The 24,315-nt window shown below is 37.9% G+C and overlaps 1 protein-coding gene across 2 annotated transcripts in view; it reads left to right on the plus strand.

Annotated features, from left to right (window-relative positions):
• Window positions 1-24,315, plus strand: part of LOC134212921 (transmembrane protein 65) — a 101,691-nt gene that overhangs the window by 40,725 nt on the left and 36,651 nt on the right. For both annotated transcript variants that reach the window (XM_062691258.1, XM_062691259.1), the window contains one exon: window positions 8,814-8,855. In XM_062691258.1, the coding sequence (XP_062547242.1) occupies window positions 8,814-8,855 (42 nt within the window). The remainder of the gene's footprint in view (window positions 1-8,813; window positions 8,856-24,315) is intronic.

Below are 24,315 nucleotides of genomic sequence, written 5' to 3' on the forward strand. Positions count from 1 at the left end.
ATGTCATCCGCGAAACAAATAAATTGACTGGATCTGTTGAAAATCGAACCCCGGCTGTTACACCCGGCTCTCCGCATGACACCTTCTAGCGCAATGTTGAACAACAGGCACGAAAGTCCATCACCTTGTCTTAGTCCCCGGCGCGATTCGAACGAACTGGAGTATTCGCCCGAAATCTTCACACAGTTTTGCACACCATCCACCGTTGCTTTGATCAGTCTGGTAAGCTTCCCAGGGAAGCTGTTCTCGTCCATAATTTTCCATAGCTCTATGCGGTCTATACTGTCGTATGCCGCCTTGAAATCAACGAACAGATGGTGCGTTGGGACCTGGTATTCACGGCATTTTTGAAGGATTTGCCGTACAGTAAAGATCTGGTCCGTTGTCGAGCGGCCGTCAACGAAGCCGGCTTGGTAACTTCCCACGAACTCGTTCACTAATGGTGACAGACGACGGAAGATGATTCGGGATATCACTTTGTAGGCGGCATTAAGGATGGTGATCGCTCGAAAGTTCTCATACTCCAGTAGGTCGCCTTTCTTGTAGATGGGGCATATAACCCCTTCCTTCCACTCCTCCGGTAGCTGTTCGGTTTCCCAGATTCTGACTATCAGTTTGTGCAGGCAAGTGGCCAGCTTTTCCGGGCCCATCTTGATGAGCTCAGCTCCAATACCATCCTTACCAGCTGCTTTATTGGTCTTTAGCTGTTGAATGGCATCCTTAACTTCCCTCAAGGTGGGGGCTGGTTGGCTTCCATCGTCCGCTGAACTGACGTAGTCATCTCCTCCGCTGCCTTGACTTTCACTGCCTGAACTCTCAGCGCCATTCAGATGTTCCTCGTAGTGCTGCTTCCACCTTTCGATCACCACACGTTCGTCCGACAAGATGCTCCCATCCTTATCCCGGCACATTTCGGCTCGCGGCACGAAGTCTTTGCGGGATGCGTTGAGCTTCTGATAGAACTTGCGTGTTTCTTGAGAACGGCACAGCTGTTCCATCTCCTCGCACTCCGCTTCTTCCAGGCGGCGTTTCTTCTCCTGAAAAAGGCTGGTCTGCCGTCTCCGCTTCCGTCTATAGCGTTCCACGTTCTGCCGGGTGCCTTGCTGCAGCACGACCGCCTGCGCTGCGTCCTTCTCCTCTAGAATCTGTCTACACTCTTCGTCGAACCAATCGTTCCGTCGACTTCGTCCCATTTACCCGACGTTATTCTCCCCTGCGTCGTTAATAGCAGCTTTAACTGTATTCCAGCAGTCCTCAAGAGGGGCCCCATCGAGCTCACCCTCTTCCGGCAACGCTGCCTCGAGATGCTGCGCGTATGCAGTTGCGACATCAGGTTGCTTCAGTCGCTCTAGGTCGTACCGCGGCGGTCGTCGGTACCGAACATTGTTGATGACGGATAGTTTTGGGCGCAGTTTAACCATCACCAGATAGTGGTCAGAGTCGATGTTAGTGCCACGATATGTCCTGACGTCGATAATGTCGGAGAAGTGCCGTCGTTCTTGTAAATAGTCAGTGTTTAAAAAATAAGCCAAAAATGGCTTCTTCTAAAACTTTTTACCTCTCTCGTAGACTAAGTACGAGTAAAGGCTATATATTGGCTCCAAAACCAAACTTTTTATAGAAGGATCGGACACTCAGTTCGAAGAATTGAGGTAATGTCTGTGCGTGTGTATGTGTGTCTGTGCGCAAAAGAGTCTAGCTCACTTTTTGGGCACTTACCCATAACCGATTTGTTCACAACAAGTTGCATTCGACTGTGGTTTGAAGTGGTAGAAGAATTTGTGTATCTTGGAACATTAGTGACGTGCGATAATGATGTTACCCGCGAAAAGGCGTATTGCAGCTGCAATTAGGGCTTATTATGGACTTCGTAACCAGCTTAAGTCCCGTAGTCTGCAAACAAAGACAAAATTCGCGCTGTATACTACTCTGATTCTTCCTGTGGCTTTATACGGCCAGGAAACATGGAGGCTGATCGGAGATATTTCGGAGTGTTTGAGCGTAAGGTTCTGCGGACAATACTCGGCGGCAGGGAATCAATATTCGAGCAACGCCTAACAATATACCCTTTGTCATGAGTTTGTTACTGACAAACGCACATCGCAACAAGCCTTTATCAGAACCCGAACACAACATGACAAGAATCATTTGTCTTGCATGCTCGGACATTTCCGAGAATATGATGCTATTATTGTAATCAGAGTAAGTTAGAATAATTCCATAAAAGCAAAAACTACGATATTATAAAACCAAAATTTGCCGTAGAGATAATGCAAAATAACGGGATAAAAAGTTAGCAACAAAATTGTCTTCTTTTTTGTTGCTGACAAAATTTTACGGATCTTTGTCATTATTATTTCCGACAAAAGCAAAGCTTTGTCGATGGTTCTCTTTTGTCGCTTATTTCGCATGCGCATCCAAGAAAAATTGATTCCCTGCTGGGCGGTAAACAAGAGAACGGTATCTGGCGGCGTCTCATGAATCACGAGTTGTACCAGGTGTATAAAGCATTAGCATTAGCATTAGCATTGAGCAATTCGCACAAATTCGTAGGTGGTACAAGCCAAGACTATTGTATGAGAGTAGCATCACTTTCATCCGTTACCACAGATATTGATTTGGGACTAATCACTAACTCTTAGATGGAATCAATGCACCCTCCCAATAGTCGAGATCTGTCCTGGCCACGTCCTTGCGAATGCTGAGGAAGGGGAAGGATGGTTAGTTGGACACCTACTTAAGAAAGATGCAGAGAACTCTACGACCTCTCATAGGTGCCACGGGAGGTTTTGGGATTGTGTGGAAGGTTATAACAGTAGGAATCGTTTTGGTAGAACGTGAAATACAGAAAGAACTAAGATAGAAATACAAAGTAGGAAAGGGGCGAGCCTGGAATTGAACCCACGACCTCCTGCTTATAAGGCAGAAGCGGTAGCCACTAGACCACCGAGTTGTACCAGGTGTATAAAGGGCTGGATATTATTTAACTTACACAACACGGCATACTACGGTGGGCTGGACACGTTGTTCGTATGCCGGAAGAATGTCAAGCGAAGATATTTTTTAGTAGAGAACCCGGAAGATGTCACAGGCTTCGTGGAAGGCCGCGTACACGATGGCTGTTTGCAGTTAAGAGGACCTGAGGGCGCCCAATGTTTAGGGCGACTGGAAGCGATTGGCACAGGATCATCATAAATCGTCATAACTTTTGGCTGCGTGACTATCTTCATGGTAGGCATGTGGCGCAAAGAAACCGAATAGGTGTTGCGTCGTGTCATGTTATGACAAAGACTATATTTGTTTCGCTTTCTTCATACGACGAGAATGACTATTGTCAGCCATGGTACAGACAATGAGCTAGATTGGTCCACAATTTTAAAAGTTGTAGCCAAATTTTTTTTTCAAACTTAAACTGCATTTTAAAAATTCACTCAATTTTCAAGCACGATCAAAATAGAGATCTGAGTATATACTCAGCCTATAGCCAGTATGAGTTTATGAAAATTTAAAAATGTTAATTTGCAACTAGGGTATACGACTAAAACCTTAGCCCAATATGCTACGGTTGAGCACATTTATCGTTATAATATTGCATTTCCAACCAGATCTAATTTCAACAAGCAAGCTTGCTTACTTTTGGTTTTGACGCAACTCAGCAAAAAACGACGATGAATGTCCACAATATCTCATTTAAACCAGCGAAAGTCTCGAGCGAAATGCACTAAATGTCGACACCATTGTCTCTATCAGGTGGATGTTTTTTCAGCCGATTGTGATGATTGTTGATTTCGAACATGCGAAAGATAAATATGGGTTGTTGTTTTTATTGCAATCCATTTTGCTTGCGTTGAAGAAAGGCAGCATGCAAACAAATGGAGAAAATCAAAACATCCTATTGAGCGTGGATTCTAATTGGTTGCATGTAGGTAGGATACTACCACACTGACTGTGAAGGTGCGATTCCCCCAATAGCACGCTTAACAGGGACATACTAACGAAAATATTATTATATGATTCATATATTTTTTTTCCCAAATATTTAGCATATTTGCAAATGAAGAAGTTTAGAAAAATGCAATTGCAAAAAGGCTACATGTTCTAGCCCTCATTTTGTGCTTTCAAATAAATTGCATATGTTAATTATTGACTGCCGCGTAATTTTGAGATTTACTGCTATGTAGTAGAAACCATGACAGTTGTGTTGCTCTCGCAATGCGATACTCTCAAAGATTTATTTTCCAAAACGTAAACAATGCGTTAGGTGGGGATGATGCATAAAGCACTACTGAAAAAAGCCAGTTTTAAAACTTCGTCTAGGCAATTACTAATTAAGCTACAGGTAAAAGGTACAATCAAGTGGTGGAATTAAATGGGAAGGCACAAACTCGTCTTATGACAAGTATGACAAGTTATGAATTTCGGATTTTTTTCACAGAAAATGTACGTGCCAAATGAAATTTAACAACCCACATGCACACAAGGCCCATTCTAAAAAATTCAAACTTTATTCTCAAAGTGAGGATCCAAAATTCAGCTTTACAGAGGAGAAAAACCAAATTTCAATGAAAACTCGTACTTTTGTGAAATAAATTCCTTTTTTCACAACAAATGAACGTACCAAATAAAATTCATAAACTCACATGTCTTCTACAAAGCCCATTCTACAAAATTCAAACTTTGTGAATTAAAATCCGTTTTTCTCAAAAACCGGACGTGTTACAAAAAATCTGAATACATGACTGAATTCAGCGAAAAAAGGGAGTTAAACACTGTTGACTAATGATTATTAATTTTATCATGCCAGCTTGCTTAAAAAGTCTCTCACGGAATGCCACATATCGTACATGTATACAGGGATGATAAGTGAGAGATTTTTTCATTGTCTTTTGGATTCAATCCCTGATATCATAGCTTTATTGTAGGGAATGGCAGTACAATTGAATTATTACAAGCATTGCAGTATTTGTTTATTCAATAGTACAAAAACAAATCAAAGGTCCGCAATCATACAAACAAAAATAAAAAAATCCCATCTTGAAAAAAGTGACTTTTAAGTTTAATGTCCGATAAAAACTTGAATATGAACTATTTTTTTTGCCTTTCTCGTACACCAAGGTGTAACGAAATGGCTATATATTCTCTTCAAAGATGATTTTGTGATAGAATAATACTTGCCATACGTAAGATAGCATCATTACTAGCCGAATTATTTAGGATATATTCTTAGTGAAATTATTAATTCCACTCTAAACTTTTATGCATGCACCAAAATATGTAAATTCGACCCCTTCATTATGTCAATCGAGCTTTGGTTCTTGCTACGTATAGCATATCGAAGTGCCAGTGAGCTTATGACCACATAACTTCAACACGCAATATATCTTTCCAAAAAGCAACCAAAAAGTGGTAAATTGCGCCTAGATAACTTTTGTGTTTCTCATAAATCACACTTTATACCCCTCCTGGGTTCAAGTTGGCCCAAGTAAAATATAGGTAAGCAAAGGTTGTATTATAATCATGGTGTAAGACAAATTATTTGGTGTCAGGCCATTTGGCCGAATGCCGTTTGGCCGAATGTCGTTTGGCCGAACGCCATTTGGCCGAATGCCGTTTGGCCGAACGGGTCGTTTGGCCGAATGCCGTTTGGCCGAATAGTTTAAAACAATTGACCTAAGTTTACGAGTAGTCCTTCTTCTTTCTTCCTTCCTCCTCATTCCTTATCCTTCTTTCTTCTTTTTTCTATCCTCTATCTTCTATCTTCTTTCTTCCTTCTTCCTTCTTCCTTCTTCCTTCTTCCTTCTTCCTTCTTCCTTCTTCCTTCTTCCTTCTTCCTTCTTCCTTCTTCCTTTTTCCTTCTTCCTTCTTCCTTCTTCCTTCTTCCTTCTTCCTTCTTCTTTCTTCCTTCTTTCTTCTTCCTTCTTCCTTCTTCCTTCTTCTTTCTTTCTTCTTTCGTCTTCCTTCCTTTCTTTCTTCTTTCGTCTTCCTTCCTTTCTTCTTCCTTCTTCTTTCCTCCTTCTTAATTCCTTCTTCTTCCTTCTTCCTTCTACCATCTTTCTTCTTCCTTCTTCCTTCTTTCTGCTTTCTTCGTCCTTCTTTCCTCTTCTTTTTTCCTTAGTTTTTCCTTTTTCCTCTTCCTTTTTCCTTCTTCCTCCTTCCTTCATCCTTCTTCCTTCGTCCTTCTTTCCTCTTCTTTCTTCCTTAGTTTTTATTCCTTCCTCTTCCTTCTTCCTTCGTCCTTCTTTCCTCTTCTTTCTGTCCTAGTTTTTCTTCCTTCCTCTTCCTTCTTCCTTCGTCCTTCTTCTTTCTTCCTTCTTCCTTCTTTCTTCCTTCTTCCTTCTTTCTTCTTTCGACTTCTTTTTTTCTTCTTCCTTATTCCTTCCTTCTTTTTTTTTTGTTCTTCCTTATTCCTTCTACCATCTTTCTTCTTCCTTCTTCCTTCTTTCTTCTTTCGTCTTCGTTTTTCCTTCTTTCTTCTTTCTTCTTCCTTCTTCCTTCTTCTTTCTTCCTTCTTCCTTCTTCCTTCTTCCTTCTTCCTTCTTCCTTCTTCCTTCTTCCTTCTTCATTCTTTCTGCTTTCTTCGTCCTTCTTTCCTCTTCTTTCTTCCTTAGTTTTTCTTCCTTCCTCTTCCTTCTTTCTGCTTTCTTCGTCCTTCTTTCCTCTTCTTTATTCCTTAGTTTTTCTTCCTTCCTCTTCCTCCTTCTTCCTTCTCCCTTCTTCCTTCTTCCTTCTTTCTTCTTCCTTCTTTCTTCTTCCTTCTTTCTGCTTTCTTCGTCCTTTTTTCCACTTCTTTCTTCCTTAGTTTTTCTTCCTTCCTCTTCCTTCTTCTTCCTTCTTCTTCCTTCTTCCTTCTTCTTCCTTCTTCCTTCTTTCTTCGTCCTTCTTTCTTCTTCCTTCTTCCTTCTTCCTTTTTGCTTCTTCCTTCTTCCTCTTCCTTCTTCCTTCTTCCTTCTTCCTTCTTCCTTCTCCCTCCTTCTTTCTTCTTTCCTCTTCCTTCTTCCTTCTTCCTTCTTCTTTCTTCCTTCTTCCTTATTCCTTCTTTCGTCTTCCTTTTTCCTTCTTCCTTCTTTCTTCTTCCTTCTTTCTTCTTCCTTCTTTCTTCTTCCTTCTTTCTTCTTCCTTCTTTCTTCTTCCTTCTTTATTATTTCTTCTTCCTTCTTTCTTCTTCCTTCTTCCTTTTTCTTTCTTCGTTTTTCCTTCTTCCTCCTTCTCTCTTCCTTCTACCTTCTTCTTTCTTGCTTCTCACTTCTCACTTCGTAAGAAAGCGTATTTCAACTATTCGGCCAAACGGCATTCGGCCAAATGGCGTTCGGCCAAATGACCCTTTCGGCCAAATGGCATTCGGTCAAACGACATTCGGCCAAACGGCATTCGGCCAAATGACCCTAAACCAATTATTTCTACGTGGGAAGAAACATACTGGAAGTTTGATTAGGGTTGGTGGCAAAGCATCAGCGAGTAATGAGTATCTTGAGGTAATGTGAAAGGTTTGTCCGTATTCTGGATAATGACACGTAGATAAAATTTTATTCTTTATCATGGAGTACGCTTCACATAAGTTTGCAATTGCGTGTATGGAAAAAAGTGAATCACGAAAACATTCTCTGGCAAATTTAGATTTAATCGGTTGTGATTAAGGGTGGCACATATCAAAGTTTAATTTTCAAAAGTACAATCACCTACCCTGAAGGCTTGTTTTTATTTATGTTGATAAACCTTATACAACTATTTTTTAGTCTAGTAGACATAGTCTACTACTGGCTCCGACGGAGAAGTTTATTCAGTGGATTCCCCCTATTCACAAACTTGTTCTTGTGAGTCTATGGGCAAATTTGTGAGTAGGAGAACTTCAGAAACTGTCCGCAATCCATAAACATTTTTAAATACTTGTATGAGAATCGGTCCTCGTTGGGAGAGAATGAATTTATCATTTTCACAAGTCACTGCTGATATACGCAAGCAAATATTCTACATGTTCTTCATCACACTTGTCAAGAAGTTCCCTTCTACTTTTACCATCGTATCGTTCACCAATGAAAGCCAAAAAGTTTCTAACATTATGTAACTCATTACATTATATTTAGTTTTTTTATTCTGATTTTCCAAATATTACACGATTTTCGATTAAAACAGTATAAACGAAAACAATAATTCCCTTAGCTTCTACTAGCAACAACAAAAAACAGATGAATAAACGATCTGCCTGCAACGGTTTACTTTATGACTCGCTTTATGGTTGCCTTGCTCTCCAAAAACCGCTAATTATTTCATGTCCTGCTTATTATGAATTAAATTTTCACTTCCGTATATTTTATTCCTTTATCCACGGGCATCTGCGAGTGTGCTGTTGTGGAGTTGTGGTTTTTTAGCTCGGAGGGATGCTCGCAACCACGACTTAATGCTTTCTAGCGGAATAAACGCTTATCCATTCAATTAGGATTCAATTAGAGATTGTGTCCGGACGACTGGTGCAGTTACTTGTGTGTGGCTTTATCCTAGGCATTCTACAACCTGATGCGCTGCTTGCATTGAGCATTCGTTCCGAAATAGCTTTCAGCTTATCATTGCAGGTAATTATAATATCGTGATATTGTCTTTGATGTTATGGTGGTTAGCGGTAAAAGGGTCTATTTATATCGAAACTAACTCGTTCCCACATTGCACCCGTTTTAATGCATGTTGTTTTTGTGTATCATCCAGCAATGCCAACTAATCCTTGGGGTAAAAAGATCAGCTGTACAAGCACTAAACAAATGAAATCACTAATTAGGCTTTCATCTTTTTCTTTTTCCTTTCTTTCTAATGCCGACTTCCAGCGGAAACAGTTCCTGTACCTGCCAAGAGCGATTTGATGAGATGTGAGTATGTTTTTTTCTTGTTATAATGGAAGAAAAATGAAAAAAAAAAACTGTTATGTATACATATATATATTTGCGATTTTCTTGAGGGCATTAATCTTCTTGTAGCTACATGTTAAGATTATTGTACGTTAGTGTGCAATTTATGTCTAGTACCTTTGTAGCGGTCTTCCAGGATTCAATTTTCATCTAGGTTGTGCAAGAATCGAGCTGACGGATGCATTTTTTTCCTTCCAGATTATATAATGCATATCTCGCTAGCCATGTTCACAGTAGAGCCTTCGAGGTGAAAGCCATTAAAGCATGTTTAATGTTTATCATACCAATGCATCGTGTAAATTTTTTCCCCATTCTCGCGGTATGATGATAACGGAAGGAACAAAATAGATTTAGCTAGTAACCATCGTTTGCTTATTTTTATGAAAAGTGCGATTACGAATTGTAATTATTATAGAATATTTAATCGTAATACATATACGATTAAATATTCTTGAAGGTGGTTGCAGTTATGAACCCTTTTTTGTCATGCAGCATATTAAACACCTTTGGTTTACTCAACCCCCCCACAACTTGACATTTGGCGTTAGTTTCGCGTACCCACTTGCAAATCGCAGATGGCGCTTCGAAACATAAACAATGGGTCATCCTACACTGCCGCCACACTTTTCCTCCGTAGAAACCATGTTTTTTGTTTCGTCATTTGTTGTCAACAAACAACGGACAGGAGCGTCTTATGGATGGGGTGAATTGGTAATTGTAATTAATAAAAGATTCTGAACAAAACTTCCAATGCTTAAAATGTTGAAATTTGTCGCTTTGGAAAAAGAAATTTGTTTTATATATCGCCCATTTAATTTTAGACAACGAGTTCCCACTGATCTATGCAGTTTTAATAGTTGAATCTAAAAAGTTAAATTTATTAGCTGTATTAATGATTATTCTTTATCATACAGTTTCATAACTTGATTATCATAAAATGATAAGATGTGAGAACAAAGGAACTTGTGGATGATTTGATACTACCATCATGACTAGGTAGTTTCTTTTTAAAACACACGTAATGGTTCACATTTGGATCAGAACAAAACGGGGCTATTTTCGTAATGAAGGATAGTTTTGTAGAATACATATTTAAATAGATGTGCCGTTTTAATTTAATAAATAACTCCCATAGTTTATGTTCACTGCGCGTAATGATTTACGGTTTAAACGGGTTTATTGACTGCAGAAAATCGTCGGTTCATATTCTTAAATTAACCCTCGGTACGATAATTTCAACTGCTCCATCTTTTTGCGTTAGGGAAGTCGAGAAACTTTCCAACCCAAAATTTCATATTTACAATACATAGCCTCACACGTCAGGAATTTGGTTCGCGATTTTTTTTTTTGCGTGTTTTACATATTATACGATGTTGGGCACGAATTATTTGAAATTGAGCGCGGATAATCACAATCCTGGCTCCATTCAAAATACACGAGATGTGGGGACCAAAATCTGGCGGAATCCCAAGGTGTAAGGTAACTTTTACCACAAAGAAAGCATCTCGTTAGTCCGGCTAATTCAGATTTTTCCAGAATAAAAAGTACAAACACTCATTTAAATATAGTATCCTGTCTGTTTTCAAATGGAGGTTGTTTTTTTGGTTCATTTGTATGGATTTGACAATCGGATTAACTGTAGAAATATTTCGCCTGGGTTTACTATAAATTAAAAATGAAAAGGATGAATCACCCATTTTGCATTAGATTTTTATAAGATTTTTTAAAAAGCAACATCTCCTGCGCCCATTTATTCAATAACGTAATTTCCCCCCTCTGTATTTCCAGCCCAGTTCACCCATTAATACTTCTCATCTCTTCCCATAACATATTCTATCTGCGAAGTCCTTATAAATTTCCAAGTTATACGACATTTAAGCGCTACCGATGAAAATGAACCGTCGGTAAAATTTCCGCCATTTGATTTGTTTTGGCAATCGCTCCTTCAACCTTCAGTCGGTCATCTTAGAGTCATCAGCTACCGCCTCTTTCTTAATATTAATTCTAGTTTGGATTGATTTTTGTCACGGTACTTAGTACTGGACATTACCTTCGTTTTCGCTTTTTTCATAAAATGATTCAGATAATCACAAGTTTGACAGAACCAATTAAACTTATTAAATAAAAATTTCGGGGTACAGTGGTATCGTACTACAGATGTCAAGTTGTTCTCGGGTTGGTACCCCTATAAATACTTGTTTCGAATAATCCAGAAACAAACCACGTCGAGTTATCTATATTTTAAGCACCCAGCCCCGTAATGCTTGAATATATACGAGCCTATACCAAAATAACTAATGAGTAATGCAATTGTGTTATAATAAATAATAAAAACAAAATTAGGTTTTTCTTTAACCTTTTACGCCATAATCGAGAAATGCTCGCGATATAAGTAAGTTTGACAGAACCACCTGAACCAATTTTTCGGGGTACACTGACAATGTACTGGAGACGTCAAGTTGCTCACGGGTTGGGTTTACTCCACTTAATATATTTTTGCTTTACTCGTACAACAAGAGTTACAACGAAAGGCTATAATTTCATCCTAAGCAAGAAATGTTTTAATGCCTATCTCTTACTTTAAAGTTTTACAGAAAGGCTATAGAATCACTCTAAAAATGAACTTTTTATAGGAGGCCCGAAGACCCGAATTGTTATAGGGGTAGTAGGGGCAATATGAACATACGGGGCAATATGAGCCACCCTCATTTTGAGCTTATTGACTAGTTTTATCATGTAAAAGTTATATGATCTTTAAGAGGATGCTCCACATATGCATCAACGTGAAAACCGCATTGAAATTTAATTCAAACATGAAAATATACTTGAAAATGTAAATTTTCGCTGCATAGGCAAAATTATTATAAGATTTGAAGTTTATAAATAAGGTTTTGACACAAAACTGATTAAAATACAGGTCAAAAATACACCACAATCAAAAGATATATTAAAATTGAATATTGTGCACACATTTGATATTGTATTGATACAAATTGTATTTGTATTGATACAAATATACAATTTGTATTTGTATTGATACAAATCTGAATTTATCATAAAACTTTTTTTTCCCAAAACCGGTCTCTATGGGGCAATATGGGCATACCTGCACAGAGCAAGATATAAGGCCTTAAAATGCGAACAAGTTCAAATTTCAGTAGTCAAATACAAGAATATTATCATATATGTAAGATTCATTACGGAAAAATTACAACAGCGCATTACTGCGATTGAAACAGAAAAAATGACCATTGACCAATTGAAATGTGGCTGTGACAAATCGGTTTAGTCCGCTGTTGTGCGGTTTTTTAATTTTATTTGGTATGGAATACTCACAACTATTGTAGGAATATCATATTCTTCCATATTACGATACTTTTTTCGCCTAAATAAAGGTTTTGGATGGGTGGCCCATACTGCCCCAAATGGTGGCTCATATTGCCCCGTATAGTCGGGAACACACATTGAAATCAATACATTTTCAAAAGTGCATTCCAACAATTTCCAAACGCATTTTTCGTCATTCATCGACGTAATATGAAAGGTAACATTCTCTAGTATAAGTCAACTACATTTAAACGATGTGTTTTGTGAGTTTTTCGGCGCTTTTCGGAACGATTTCCTTAGGTGGCCCATATTGCCCCGATCACCCCTATATCGATCGACTCAGCTCGACGAACTGAGATGATGTCTGTATGGGTAAATATGTTTATCTGTTGTTTTGCTGACACACTATTTGGAACTTAGCATTGTCCGATTTACTTGTAACAAGTTGCATTTCAGAAAACCATCATCATTGTTAGGTGGATTAATCTTTTTTTATAACAATGAAGCTCTTTGCGTGTCAAAAACAGTTGACGATAAAATAAGCACACCGAAGTGAGTTTGTTATATCTGTGTACGTCTAGGGGTACTGTTCCGGTTCTTCATCCCACCATCTCCATATTCATCCCATAAAAACGGAGTGAATAGCAGATAGGTTGCTTTTCATTTGCCGTAAGCACGTATTGTAGTAAAGAACACCGACGAAAGTGGTACAAGATAAGATGAACTTGTGACCGTGAGATCGGAACAGTTTCTCTATATGACAAAGGACACCCTTGGTCTGGTATTGTTGTTGTTGAAAAGGTCTGCGATGGAATGAGATTCCAGAGATGATTCTTTTATGGCACTCGGAAAGTATAACCGTTACTACTGTAGGAGAACAAGAAAGAATGTAAATCAGAAACAGAAATCGCGATTTTATAAAATTGAATTCTTTGTTATGGGAAATTGGTTCGCAGTGTAAAGAATTTCTTTTTCAACTCCCCTCAGATTGATTGCTTGAACGGGAGTATATGGATAGAGGATTTCTTCTGCATCTTCTACGGCTCTACATTTCAACTGGAACTTGGCCTGCTTCTCAACTTAGTATTATATTAGCATTTCCTCAGTTAAGAAAATTATTTTGAGCTTTTTAGTGGAATGTCTTCACTTGTCATAAGACGAGTTTGTACAATCCCATTGAATTCCACCACTTAATTGTATCTTGACAGAAACGTATTTCGACCTCAAAAGTAAGGCCGTCTTCAGTGTCTCGTACTTGACTCGACTCAAGTCGAGTAGAGTCAAGTACGAGACACTGAAGACGGCCTTACTGTTGAGGTCGAAATACGTATCTGTCAAGATACAATTAAGTGGTGGAATTCAATTGGATTGTACAAACTCGTCTTATTCCAAGTGATTTCCTCAGTTATTAATTGAAAGCTTTTCTATCCCCGCCATTGCATGAGTATGTATTTTGTGTGGCAAGTACAATTGATACATTATGCACAGGTAGTAGAGAATGTTTCCCACCTGAAAACATCCCTAGACCGAACCGAGAATCACGCAAATATAAGGATCTTAATATCTGCATATAATATCTGTTAAAAGAACTTGTTGCAAAGAGATGAGTTATCTTTTAACTGGATCACTCACACATATACATTGAATAATAAAACCCAGATCAATCCACCTAGCATTCTCGAGCAATTACAAAAATTATATAACGACAACAGGATTCGAACCTAGAACATAACAAAGGGGGTTGGGATGAGCTCACTCTAGCCACACCGTCGTATTAACTGCTTTTAGGGACTAGGTTGTTTGTTCCACAAAGGTAATTTTCGATGACATTGGTGAAGGCACAATGAAGCATGAAAAAAGTGAGAAAACTGGAAGCTAGCGAAAGATGGTTATAAATCATCCGACCCAGGCAGTGACTAATACATTCGGATGAAATCATCATGAAATCAAAAGATTTGCTTAGAGGGCGCATATTGACCATCCTTCCCCTACAAAGTGAAGCCAAATCTACTTATTGAACTGTCCAATCGTCTGCCTATAAGCAAAGTAAACAAATGCTTATTGGTAGTGGACAAGTATTGTTATCTTATTATTATTATTGCGAACTGATTCTCAAGAACTAAGACATACCCAAGTAACAATTTTCAAGCTTGTTGGATTTATTTAATTCTTACTGCGGATTTATGACAGCAATCGCTGTGGCTAGTTGCTCAGTTTTATTGGCGCTGTTATTACTATGAATAAACCTCTCATAAATATGCTGAAAAAGCTTCAAATGTCAAATGCCGATTGATCTTATAAACAGCTCTACGGTTGTGATAAATAAATAAATAAGTCATATTTTCACAGTTCGATCAAAGCTACAGTTTTTGGTCATAATGTGGTCAGATAAATAACCCCAAAAAGAATATTTGTATCGCAAAGAGCTTATAACGGTGTAAGATTAGAGCAACATTTTCCTGATGGGAATTCATGGTGGCTGTACATATTGGAAAAGGAGAAGAATTTTCAAGCCAGAGAAATTTTTCGCTGAAATCCATAATCAGATAATATTGATTTTTTTGGTAATTCAAGAAACCTTCAGTACTAAAAATGTACTAAAATCAGGTAATACGAATGTAATACGTCTGAATAATAAATGTTGAGCACGGGAATAAGAGATGTTGCCCATATCACTCTTCTCCTTATAATTTTATTCCTTTCTATTCATTTTTTACACTTTGTTGATTGATTTTTTTAGCATTTTAAATGAAGGGTAGGATGAGGCAAGATGGGTCGCCTAAGGCGAACCCTGAATGCCTCCAAACTGAAACATTTTAACATAATTAATTCGTAAGACAGGGGTTCTACCATTTCTTATTTCTTTTTGAGTTATTAAAATAGAAGTCTATTTTTCTTTCAATAAAAAAATACCGGGGTAAGATGGGTCAAACAGCGGGGCAAGATGGGTCACCTTTAAATTCTGCAATAATTATTGTTTTTCTTCTTCTTCTTATTGACATTACATCCCCACACTGGGACAGAGCCGCCTCGCAACTTGATACTTTTATGCCCAGGGAAGTCGAGACAATTTCCAATCCGAAAATTGCCTAGACCGGCACCGGGAATCGAACCCAGCTACCCTCAGCATGGTTTTGCTTTGTAGCCACGTGTCTTACCGCACGGCTAAGGAGGGCCCCTAATTATTGTTTTTATTTACAATATTAAATAACACACAGATAGATAGGTTTATTGCCAATGATTTTATTGAATAAAAAAGGATTTTTAACCTTTGGATAAAGAAATGGCTCTACATTTAAAAATGTCTGCAGTTTCTTATGAAAACAAGCCGTCCGTGTAATGCTTTCTTAAAGACAAAATTTATACATTTTTAATTAACAATTTAACATCATTGTGCTCAAAAGTAACCTTAAAATGATTAACAGCAATGGAAAATATGTTTTGAATCCGATCTATGCCCTTCAGAATGTGCTGACCCATCTTGCCCCATTTGCAAGTTCATGTTAGAATGTTTAGTTTTCGATCAAATTTATTTATTCGGATGCAGTTAGTACAACATCGCTTACATAGGTATGCTACTTTAACTATATTACTAAAAATGTTTAAATTTTTGATTGCTCGACGGGATTACACGTTATAGAAAATGTGTTTCGCATAAGAAACAATGCTGAAAAATATTTTACCTTGCCATACTCTACGAAAATGAAATTTTATCATCAAATCGAAGGACAATAAAGTAGAACAAAATTATTCTTCCTACAAAGTCATTATCTCCACCAGGGAATGTAAAACAACAACATTACCAATGACAACAACATTTTCCTCTCTTGTAACGTTGTGACAAACTCAACTCGCAATAAGCGTTTGTCCCTAACTGCAACAGAATAGGACAATTATCGCCTGCCGCGCATTATGAGAAGTAGTCGGTTTTCGACATTTTTTTTTGGTTAAATAAGTATTAGTTATCAATGTTTAAAAATATATTTAACCATCTGTTGACATGATTTAAGGTACACTGGGGGAAGTGGAAAAGGAAAAATCGATAGTGCATGTTTGAATTAGTGTAAAACCAGTTTAAATGATCTAAATGCGTTAAATCAAAATGACCTATCAAAAACAGTCAATTTTGCACCAACTGTGCGGTAATTCATACCATTTTGGTCGATTGAAATTTATGGAAATACATTTTAAAATTAGGAGTTGTTTTTCCACTTACCCTAGTGGGATGGGGTAAGTGGAAAACCCATGTTACCTTGACCTTCAATAGTGATGAGTAATTACATATAACTATAATCAATACGATAATTGCTCTGAGGATCTTTTGTGGAATAATTTCATTACTTTAACGGAATAGATCCTCAAGAAATTCTCGTAATAGCTAGGGGAGGGCTGGTTTTGCCTTCTCGAACACTAAGTGTACGTAAAATCATGTTCGCCCTAAATAAAAACTTTTTAAAGGGAAAATGGGACTTACAGGGTTATAAACTAATTGAGGTGATGCCTGTATGTGCGTATTTGTATGTATGTGTGTGCGCAAAGCACGTACAAAATTATCAACTATTCTCAAGCACTTGTCCTTAACCAATTTGTTCACAAAAAAAATGCATTCAACGGTGAAACTTGTTATGAATAAAAATTAATGTGAATTATAGAATATATTTCCCTATCAGTGCCTTTTTTAACTTTCTTATACATTTTTTCCATATTTAAAACATGTGAAGGCATCAATACCGATAGGTGGATTAATCAGGCATTTTCTCATTTATATTAGTCCAATCACCACTGGAATCACAATAATAACGAAGAAGGAACATATTAAGATTCACAGCTATCGAAATAAACCCTGGGGGAAGAAAAAAATTGCTTAATTAGAACATTATCCACTTCCCCCGTAGTGTTTGATACCTGGAGTAGGTGTAAAATCTTTGAATAATTTGCCTTCTTGGTAAAAAGTACTACCAATTGAATGGGATTAGTTTAATTGTATTAAAATGGTCACCTGTGATATAAATTCACTTGAAAAAAGGACAATTGGTGCAAATAAGAATTGATTTTATGAATGCAAAAATCAACTTTTCGCAAAACCTAAAATTACAGTTCAAGCGTTAACCATGTTAGTGTATGTATTATACAAATTTCAACATGGTATTAGTGTGAGCATCAAAGTATATTCTTGCATAATGTTATGATGTGGTAAAAACTGTAAAATATGTACAATTCCATTTCTTCGAGTCGATTTTTACACTTACCACCTTTTTCCACTTCCCCCAATGTACCTTATACAAGTTATCGCAGTTCGAAAAGTTCACAACAATTACCTTTCCATGTTTGTTGCAAATAAAATGGAACGCAACATTGTCTTTATCCTCTGCAGATGAGGACAAAGACTTCTCGCTATTCTCTTTTGTTGCTTGTTTTTTGCATTTTTCAGCGACAATTACATTAAAATGTATACGATGCTCATAAACAGCCCTGACCCATCTTACCCCGTGACCCATCTTACCCCGCCTAACCCTATTTAAAAATTTATTTCCTTATTTAAATAAAATATAATTTATTTCTTTGGTTACATCTGAAAAGATACATGACATCAAACCAAATTGAAGCTGTTTAAAAACGTTCTTGAGGCACTGGCTGCACTGGGTAATTACAAAGATTTGAGATGTGGAGATGCTGCCGTAGGAGTAGGTTTCGTGCATGCCATCTACAAAAGGGCGATAAGCTAGCTAGATTGTAGCAACTATCGCGCAATCACGGCGCTTAACGCCACTTACAAGGTACTCTCCCAAATTTTATGTCGTCAACTAACACCAATGGCAAAATAGTTCTTGGGGACGATCGCTCTACCACGAATCAGGTGTTCGTCATACGGCAGGTATAACAGAAATACCGCGAATACAACGTGCCCACATATTATCTATTCATTGACTTCAAAACCGCATCTGATACAATCGATCAAGATCAGCTATGGCAGCTGATGCACGAACATGGATTTACTTAAAAATTGGTTGGTCAAGGCGCCGATGAATCGGGTGATGTGCGAAGTTGGAGTTCCAGGGACATTCTCGAGTCCCTTCGATGCGCGCAGAGGCCTACTGCAAAGAGATGGTATCTCGTGTCTGCTATTCAACTTCGCCTTAAAGGGGTAATACGAAGAGCAGGGATTGACACGAATGATAGGATTTTTACAAAATCCGTCCAGCTATATCTTTGCACCGACAACATTGATATTATGGCACGAAACTTTGAGAAAATGGTAGAAGGCCATATCAGAGGGAAGCAAAACGGATCGGACTTGTCTACAACACAACGAAGATGGAGTACATTATAGGAAGAGAAAGCATCGTAAGCCACGAGTTTGTATCGATGGTGGCAAAACAGATGTGATTGGGGAATTCCTGTACATTGGCTCACTGGTAACCAACGAAAACGATACCAGCAGAGAAACTCGGAGACGCATCGTGGTTGGAAATCGTACATACTTTGGCCTCCGCAAGGCACTGTTACTATCTATGGTGGGGTACAGATGAAGGACGCCGTGCAGCTATGGAGCGAGCTGAGTCATCTCTTTTATGTACCGCAAAGGCCACTCCGGCTTCAGACTGATTGAATAAATGAATAAATAAGTAAATAAACTATGTTGTTGTGCATCAAGTACGCTTATCTAGTTCGCTGCGTTCTACACCTTCTTGTATCAACCGGAGCTAAAACGAATGTCATCTTTCTTGTAAGATTGCTGTCCGACATCCTTGCAACATGTCAGCTACAGGCAAATCCTGACCCAACGAATATCTGCCCAATATCCAACTCCGTAATACTTGAGAGGGTGTCCTTGAGTCGGGGGCCTCGCATTAAGTAAGTACTACATGTGTAAGATCTACCAAACAGAGCCCTAGCTTAATCCATTTTTCTAGCTAGGGCAATAAGTTGTGGTAATTAGGGATTCATCGTATTTAGTCCCCGCTACCAACAGCAGTCTCAGAAATAAAACATAATTAATGTTACCTTGCAAACAGTTGAAAGACTCGAATTCCTCTTGTTTGAGGCTAGACAGTATGCAGCGGAAACAACTTTTCAAGCAGTTAGTTAAAAAACCTCGGTACCCTGTCCTAGGCTGAACTGACTGCCTGAAAAATCGAGTTAGAGGTTTAAATACGTACTAACTCTTCTTGATATGGTGAACAATGGTAGTGAGAGGAACACACGGAAGTTCTTGTTACTGATCAAATTCTCTTGCTTGAAATGGTCTTGTAGACAGAGCTAAATCCCGAGTTTCACGGGTTTACTGGTGATATTCTAGAAGCAAGGCAAGGATGTGGCTAGGGCTCCGATGCATGGCCAAAAACAGTATCACTGTTCTGTTTTCTCAAGAAAGAATTAATTTCCTATTGATAAGGGGCGCGCCTTCAATGGGATTGCTCTCTGTGAAGGGTCTAAATAGCGGGACTTTGTCATGGTGCTCTTGAGAAAACAAAACAATAACTGTATCGAAACCGATACTGCATTGCTTATCAATAGTAATGAAGTAATTCGACATGCACTTAAACACTAAGGATACGGGTAACGCTACAATAGATCTAATAACAGGTCGCAGTGGCACACCCGAACAGGAAAAAAAAGTACTACATCAACATTTCCTTCCCCTCCCAAGTTACGGTGAAGATGGGCGTGGCCAGGAACAGTAATCCTCATGCTTTTGTGATTTTTTTTCCTAGATTGAAATCATGGACCACACCCACCTTGATTTCTGATAGCAATCTGAATAAGGATTTCGAAATAAAAACATGAATATCACTGGTGTCAAATCTACGAAGTACACCGTAACTGTACTATGCTACAGAGATGATTTTGATTTTAGCATATTTTTGATCATTCCCACATAGCGGCAAAAATCGAAATTAGTACCACCACGGAAGATATTGACGTCGATCATGTTGGAAAAAATCCGTCCATCAATCAATTATAGTCAATTCGTGATTATGTCTGGTGTAGTGTACCAATACGGCTGTGTTGAAAGTGGGTGCCGACAAGGGCCATATAATAGCCTATAACTATCCTTTTTCTAACCAACCTGAGCGTGCAAATTTGCATCGCTAAGATGCCGAATCCGTAGTCCTTCCGCACATTGCCGTGTGCTGCCAATGAAGATGACAGATATGCAGTTTCACGTACTGAGCCTCCAATCGCTAGTTCTTTCGCATCGCTGGGGAATTCGCTAATTGTTCGGGTCTGCTCGGATCTTTTCGATTGTGTGTTACAGTCAAACCTCCATGAGTCGATATTGAAGGGATCATGAACTCATGGAAATATCGCAGTAACCCAGAAAATATTATATAATATAGCATAATTTGCTTCCATGAGTCAATATCGACAGACTTGGTCACTTTTTTCGGTCAAGTCACGAAAAAGTATCTTTTTTCGACCTCAAGTCACTAAAGTCACTTTTTCTCGCAAAAAGTCCCTATTTTCAACTATTTTGAAACTATTGACTATTTTTGAATGAAGCTTTATATATAAGTCGGATGATGCTTTGTTCATGGCGGAAATGAAATTACGGATCTTGGAAAAATGATCGCTCTGAAACTTCGCCAGCCATTTTACTCGCTACTCTTATTGACATTTCACCAGTAGCTAATTGACCTTTCCCGTCAAAAATTTGCTCAATCGATTCTTTATTTTATTTAAAGTCAACTTTCCCAAAGAACCCATATTTTTTGACGCCTCTAAATATGTTTTTAAAATTTAAAGCAAAATATTTCAAAAGTGTTGTTTTTCAAGATTGGGCTAAAATTCGCCTGATTTTGAACGAACAGCCGCTGAATTTTTCAGACCGGTTTATACGTGCAGTATTTTTTCAACTTTTGTTTTGGATTTTTAAAATAGTTAGAAGCTTGAGAGAGAGTTAAAAGACCTTGACCTTAAATAAGCCAAAGAATCGATTGAGACAATAAAAATTAGATATTTTAGTTACTAGATAAAGATTGTCGCTGTCGTCGCTGTCCGAAACATCTTTTGCTGGCGAGGATAGGGGAACTAAATGTCAAAGAAGGAATATCCATACGATTTGACAGCTTGGTACCCAACATGTTCCGGACAGCAGAACAAAGGGAACCGAAGCGACAATCTTTATCTAGTAAACTAAAATATCTTTTCAATAAAACGAGATGCAATTTTTGACGGGAAAGGATATAGATATTATATCAAGGGGATAAAGTCTTCTTAATTTTGAAAATTGCATGCGCTGAGAAACATCGAATCATTGTAGCGAATTGCGATAGTTTGCCGAAGATTGAATAGTTTGGTGTGATAAAGATTGATTGTATCTTGCACCAGACGCAACAATCACGGTTGTAACTATTGAGTTATTAGTGAAGTTATGTATGATTCTCAGCGCGTGATATTTTGGAAAAATAAAAATATTCATTTTCAAATCGAAATAATGATAATTGCATCTATGATTGTACTGCAATTGAATTGAAAGGCGATAATTTAAATATGTGAGGGATCCCCAAAGTAAGAACAGCCGTTTTTCCCTCCCAACATCCACTTCGATCAATATTTTGGAATTTTTCAAAATATATTGTGATGATAATTTATTCATTTCAAATAGCATAAATGTAAAAGATTCCAATCGTGTTGTTTTTAGATTTTGTTAGATTCGTTATATTTTGATTACTTTTGAATTTGAAGATGAGCTCGACGGTCCTGTATTATAAGCAGGAGGTCAAGCGTTATATCCATTGGCGTAACTAAAAAAAAAATCTAGGGGGGGCTAACTTTTGACGTAGGTGTACATCTTTTCGAAGATAGGGTGGTAATTCTGCATATTCAAAGTACCGACGAAAAGTACCGATTTTCGAGATTTTGATATCAATCGATCGACGAAATCTTTAAGATTTTCCCCAACAATTAAAAACAATGGATTAGAATATGCGCTGGCCGTCCCCAAAAGTAGTAGGGTAAAACGACCTATTATGGCGGGGTTAAGCACCGTGTCAAAACAAAATTGATTACAAAAATTCTTCAAAAATTACCTGTTGGTCGATTTCCACATTGTAGTAGTTGAATAGGATGCTCGTTAACTATAGTTTCGTAAATATTACGTCAATTGTGCTTAGCTTATGTTGTTTTATTTTTATCACAATAAAAACAAACTACCGCAATAATAGGACGCAGTTGCCTATCGTTGCGATATTTTTTGAAGGTCAGTCCTATTGTTGAGATATTGCATGTAATTCTTATGGAGAGCGATACCGCAACAATAGGACCTTAGCACTACCACATTAATAGGCTCAAGGGATTCAAATTTTTAACGGAAAATGTTGATTTTTCATCATTTTGAACGGAATTTTGTTAAACAAAAGCTGTTCTAGTCGTTAATTCGAAGAGTTTTAGCGTACCCACAATTGTTTTCAATGGTATTATATCCAGAATGGACTACTTTAACTCTACCGCAACATTAGGGCATACCACAACGATAGGACGTTTTACCCTAGTACTCAAGAGAAATATCCACACAATGCTCAGACTATCGTTTCGCTTCTATCAGTGATTAGAAAAGCGCTTTGTGGAAAGAAAATCTGTTCTTCTTAGGCGTCGATTGCGGTCTCGGGATATCAGTGGCGGTGCTGAACTTTTATTCTTAGCGTCAGCAGCAGCAGTGAATTTTTAATACACGGTTCAGATTATAGTTTGATTGCTGTGAGTGATTCAAAAAACGCATTGTGGATTGAAAATCGACTCTTTTCAGGACCAGCATTTTATGAAAAGAAAGGGTTGATAGCAAACAATGGCGTCGGTACTGAAGGAAGTTTCCGTCAGTATCAGAATCACAAACGCTCGTCGGAGAGCAACGCTGCAGAAACGTTGGCGTCAGTAGCAGTCAAGTGATATTCAAAATTCAGATTTTATTTCTGTTTGTAATTGGAAAGAAACATTATTGAAAACAAATCGGTTTTTCTCAGTTACACTAGAGGAGGTTGAGCCGAGAGGAACATATTTCAAAGTGCAAATCATAATCGCTTGGCAACGCTGCAGAAGTTTTTTCTCCATGGATGGCAAATCATCTGACGTTGATGTCAGAGTAGACAAAAGAAATTTTCTTTCACAATTCTGATTTTGCCTGTGATTTGAAGGGCGCATTGTCGGTTCGTCTCAGAACCATCATTTCACAGGAGGTTGAGTGTGAGTGATGAATTTTCTGTCGTCCAGTAAAACTTTATGCGATTAGAAAGACATATGACAAGCATTGGAAGCTGATAAAAAGCTTATTTTGCCATAATTTGGCTTGTTCAGCTAAAAAACTAGCTTATTCAACTTAAATTGTTTGTCCAACATTATATGCTGTGTCGATATTAAGACCATACAGACCGTTCAGTATGCCACTAGAACTTTCTTTATCCAATCAAAATTTTAGAAATTGTATTTGTTTTCTTAGTCTGTTGCTTCTATTATTCATTCAATCAGCATTACATCAGCATGGAACCAATGTTCCTACCAGAGCTTAAAATATTCATCTTCATGAACCAACTTCGGTCCGAATTTTGACAAACATCGCATGAATATTCAAAACATAGAATGACATAGTCAGACGACTACTCCACGAACTCATTCATTCGACTGTCACTGAATGTGTTTACTATGTGCAGAAAAAACATAATTAGCATTGTTTATGTTGATGTTTACCGCTGAAAGTGCCTCGCGGTTGAAAATCGGATTTAGTCCTGTGTGATAAATCATTTAACTTATTTAAAGCGTGTTCAGTTTTCAGATAATTTATCAATTTGTAAAATGTGCATAAATATTCAATGACTAATATTCAACTGAATATTGACTGTCCAGAGCCGACTATGAATGTGTAGGAAGTGAACTGACAAATGAAGAAAAATGGACTTCACTAAAAAATTTCGATTATTTTACACTCTGGTTCCTACTCCAATTTCCTGAAGAAATCAATCTGGAAAATCTGGCGCTGGAGAATCAAGAGAGCGTACTATTTTTCGTGTTTAACATTCCTGTCTTAAGATATAACAATATTGTTCGAAGTTCGAAAATTTGTTAAAATAGATTCATTGTTTCGTATAGAGGGAGATGT

Source organism: Armigeres subalbatus, chromosome 2, assembly GCF_024139115.2.
Source record: "Armigeres subalbatus isolate Guangzhou_Male chromosome 2, GZ_Asu_2, whole genome shotgun sequence".
Classification (NCBI taxonomy): domain Eukaryota; kingdom Metazoa; phylum Arthropoda; class Insecta; order Diptera; family Culicidae; genus Armigeres; species Armigeres subalbatus.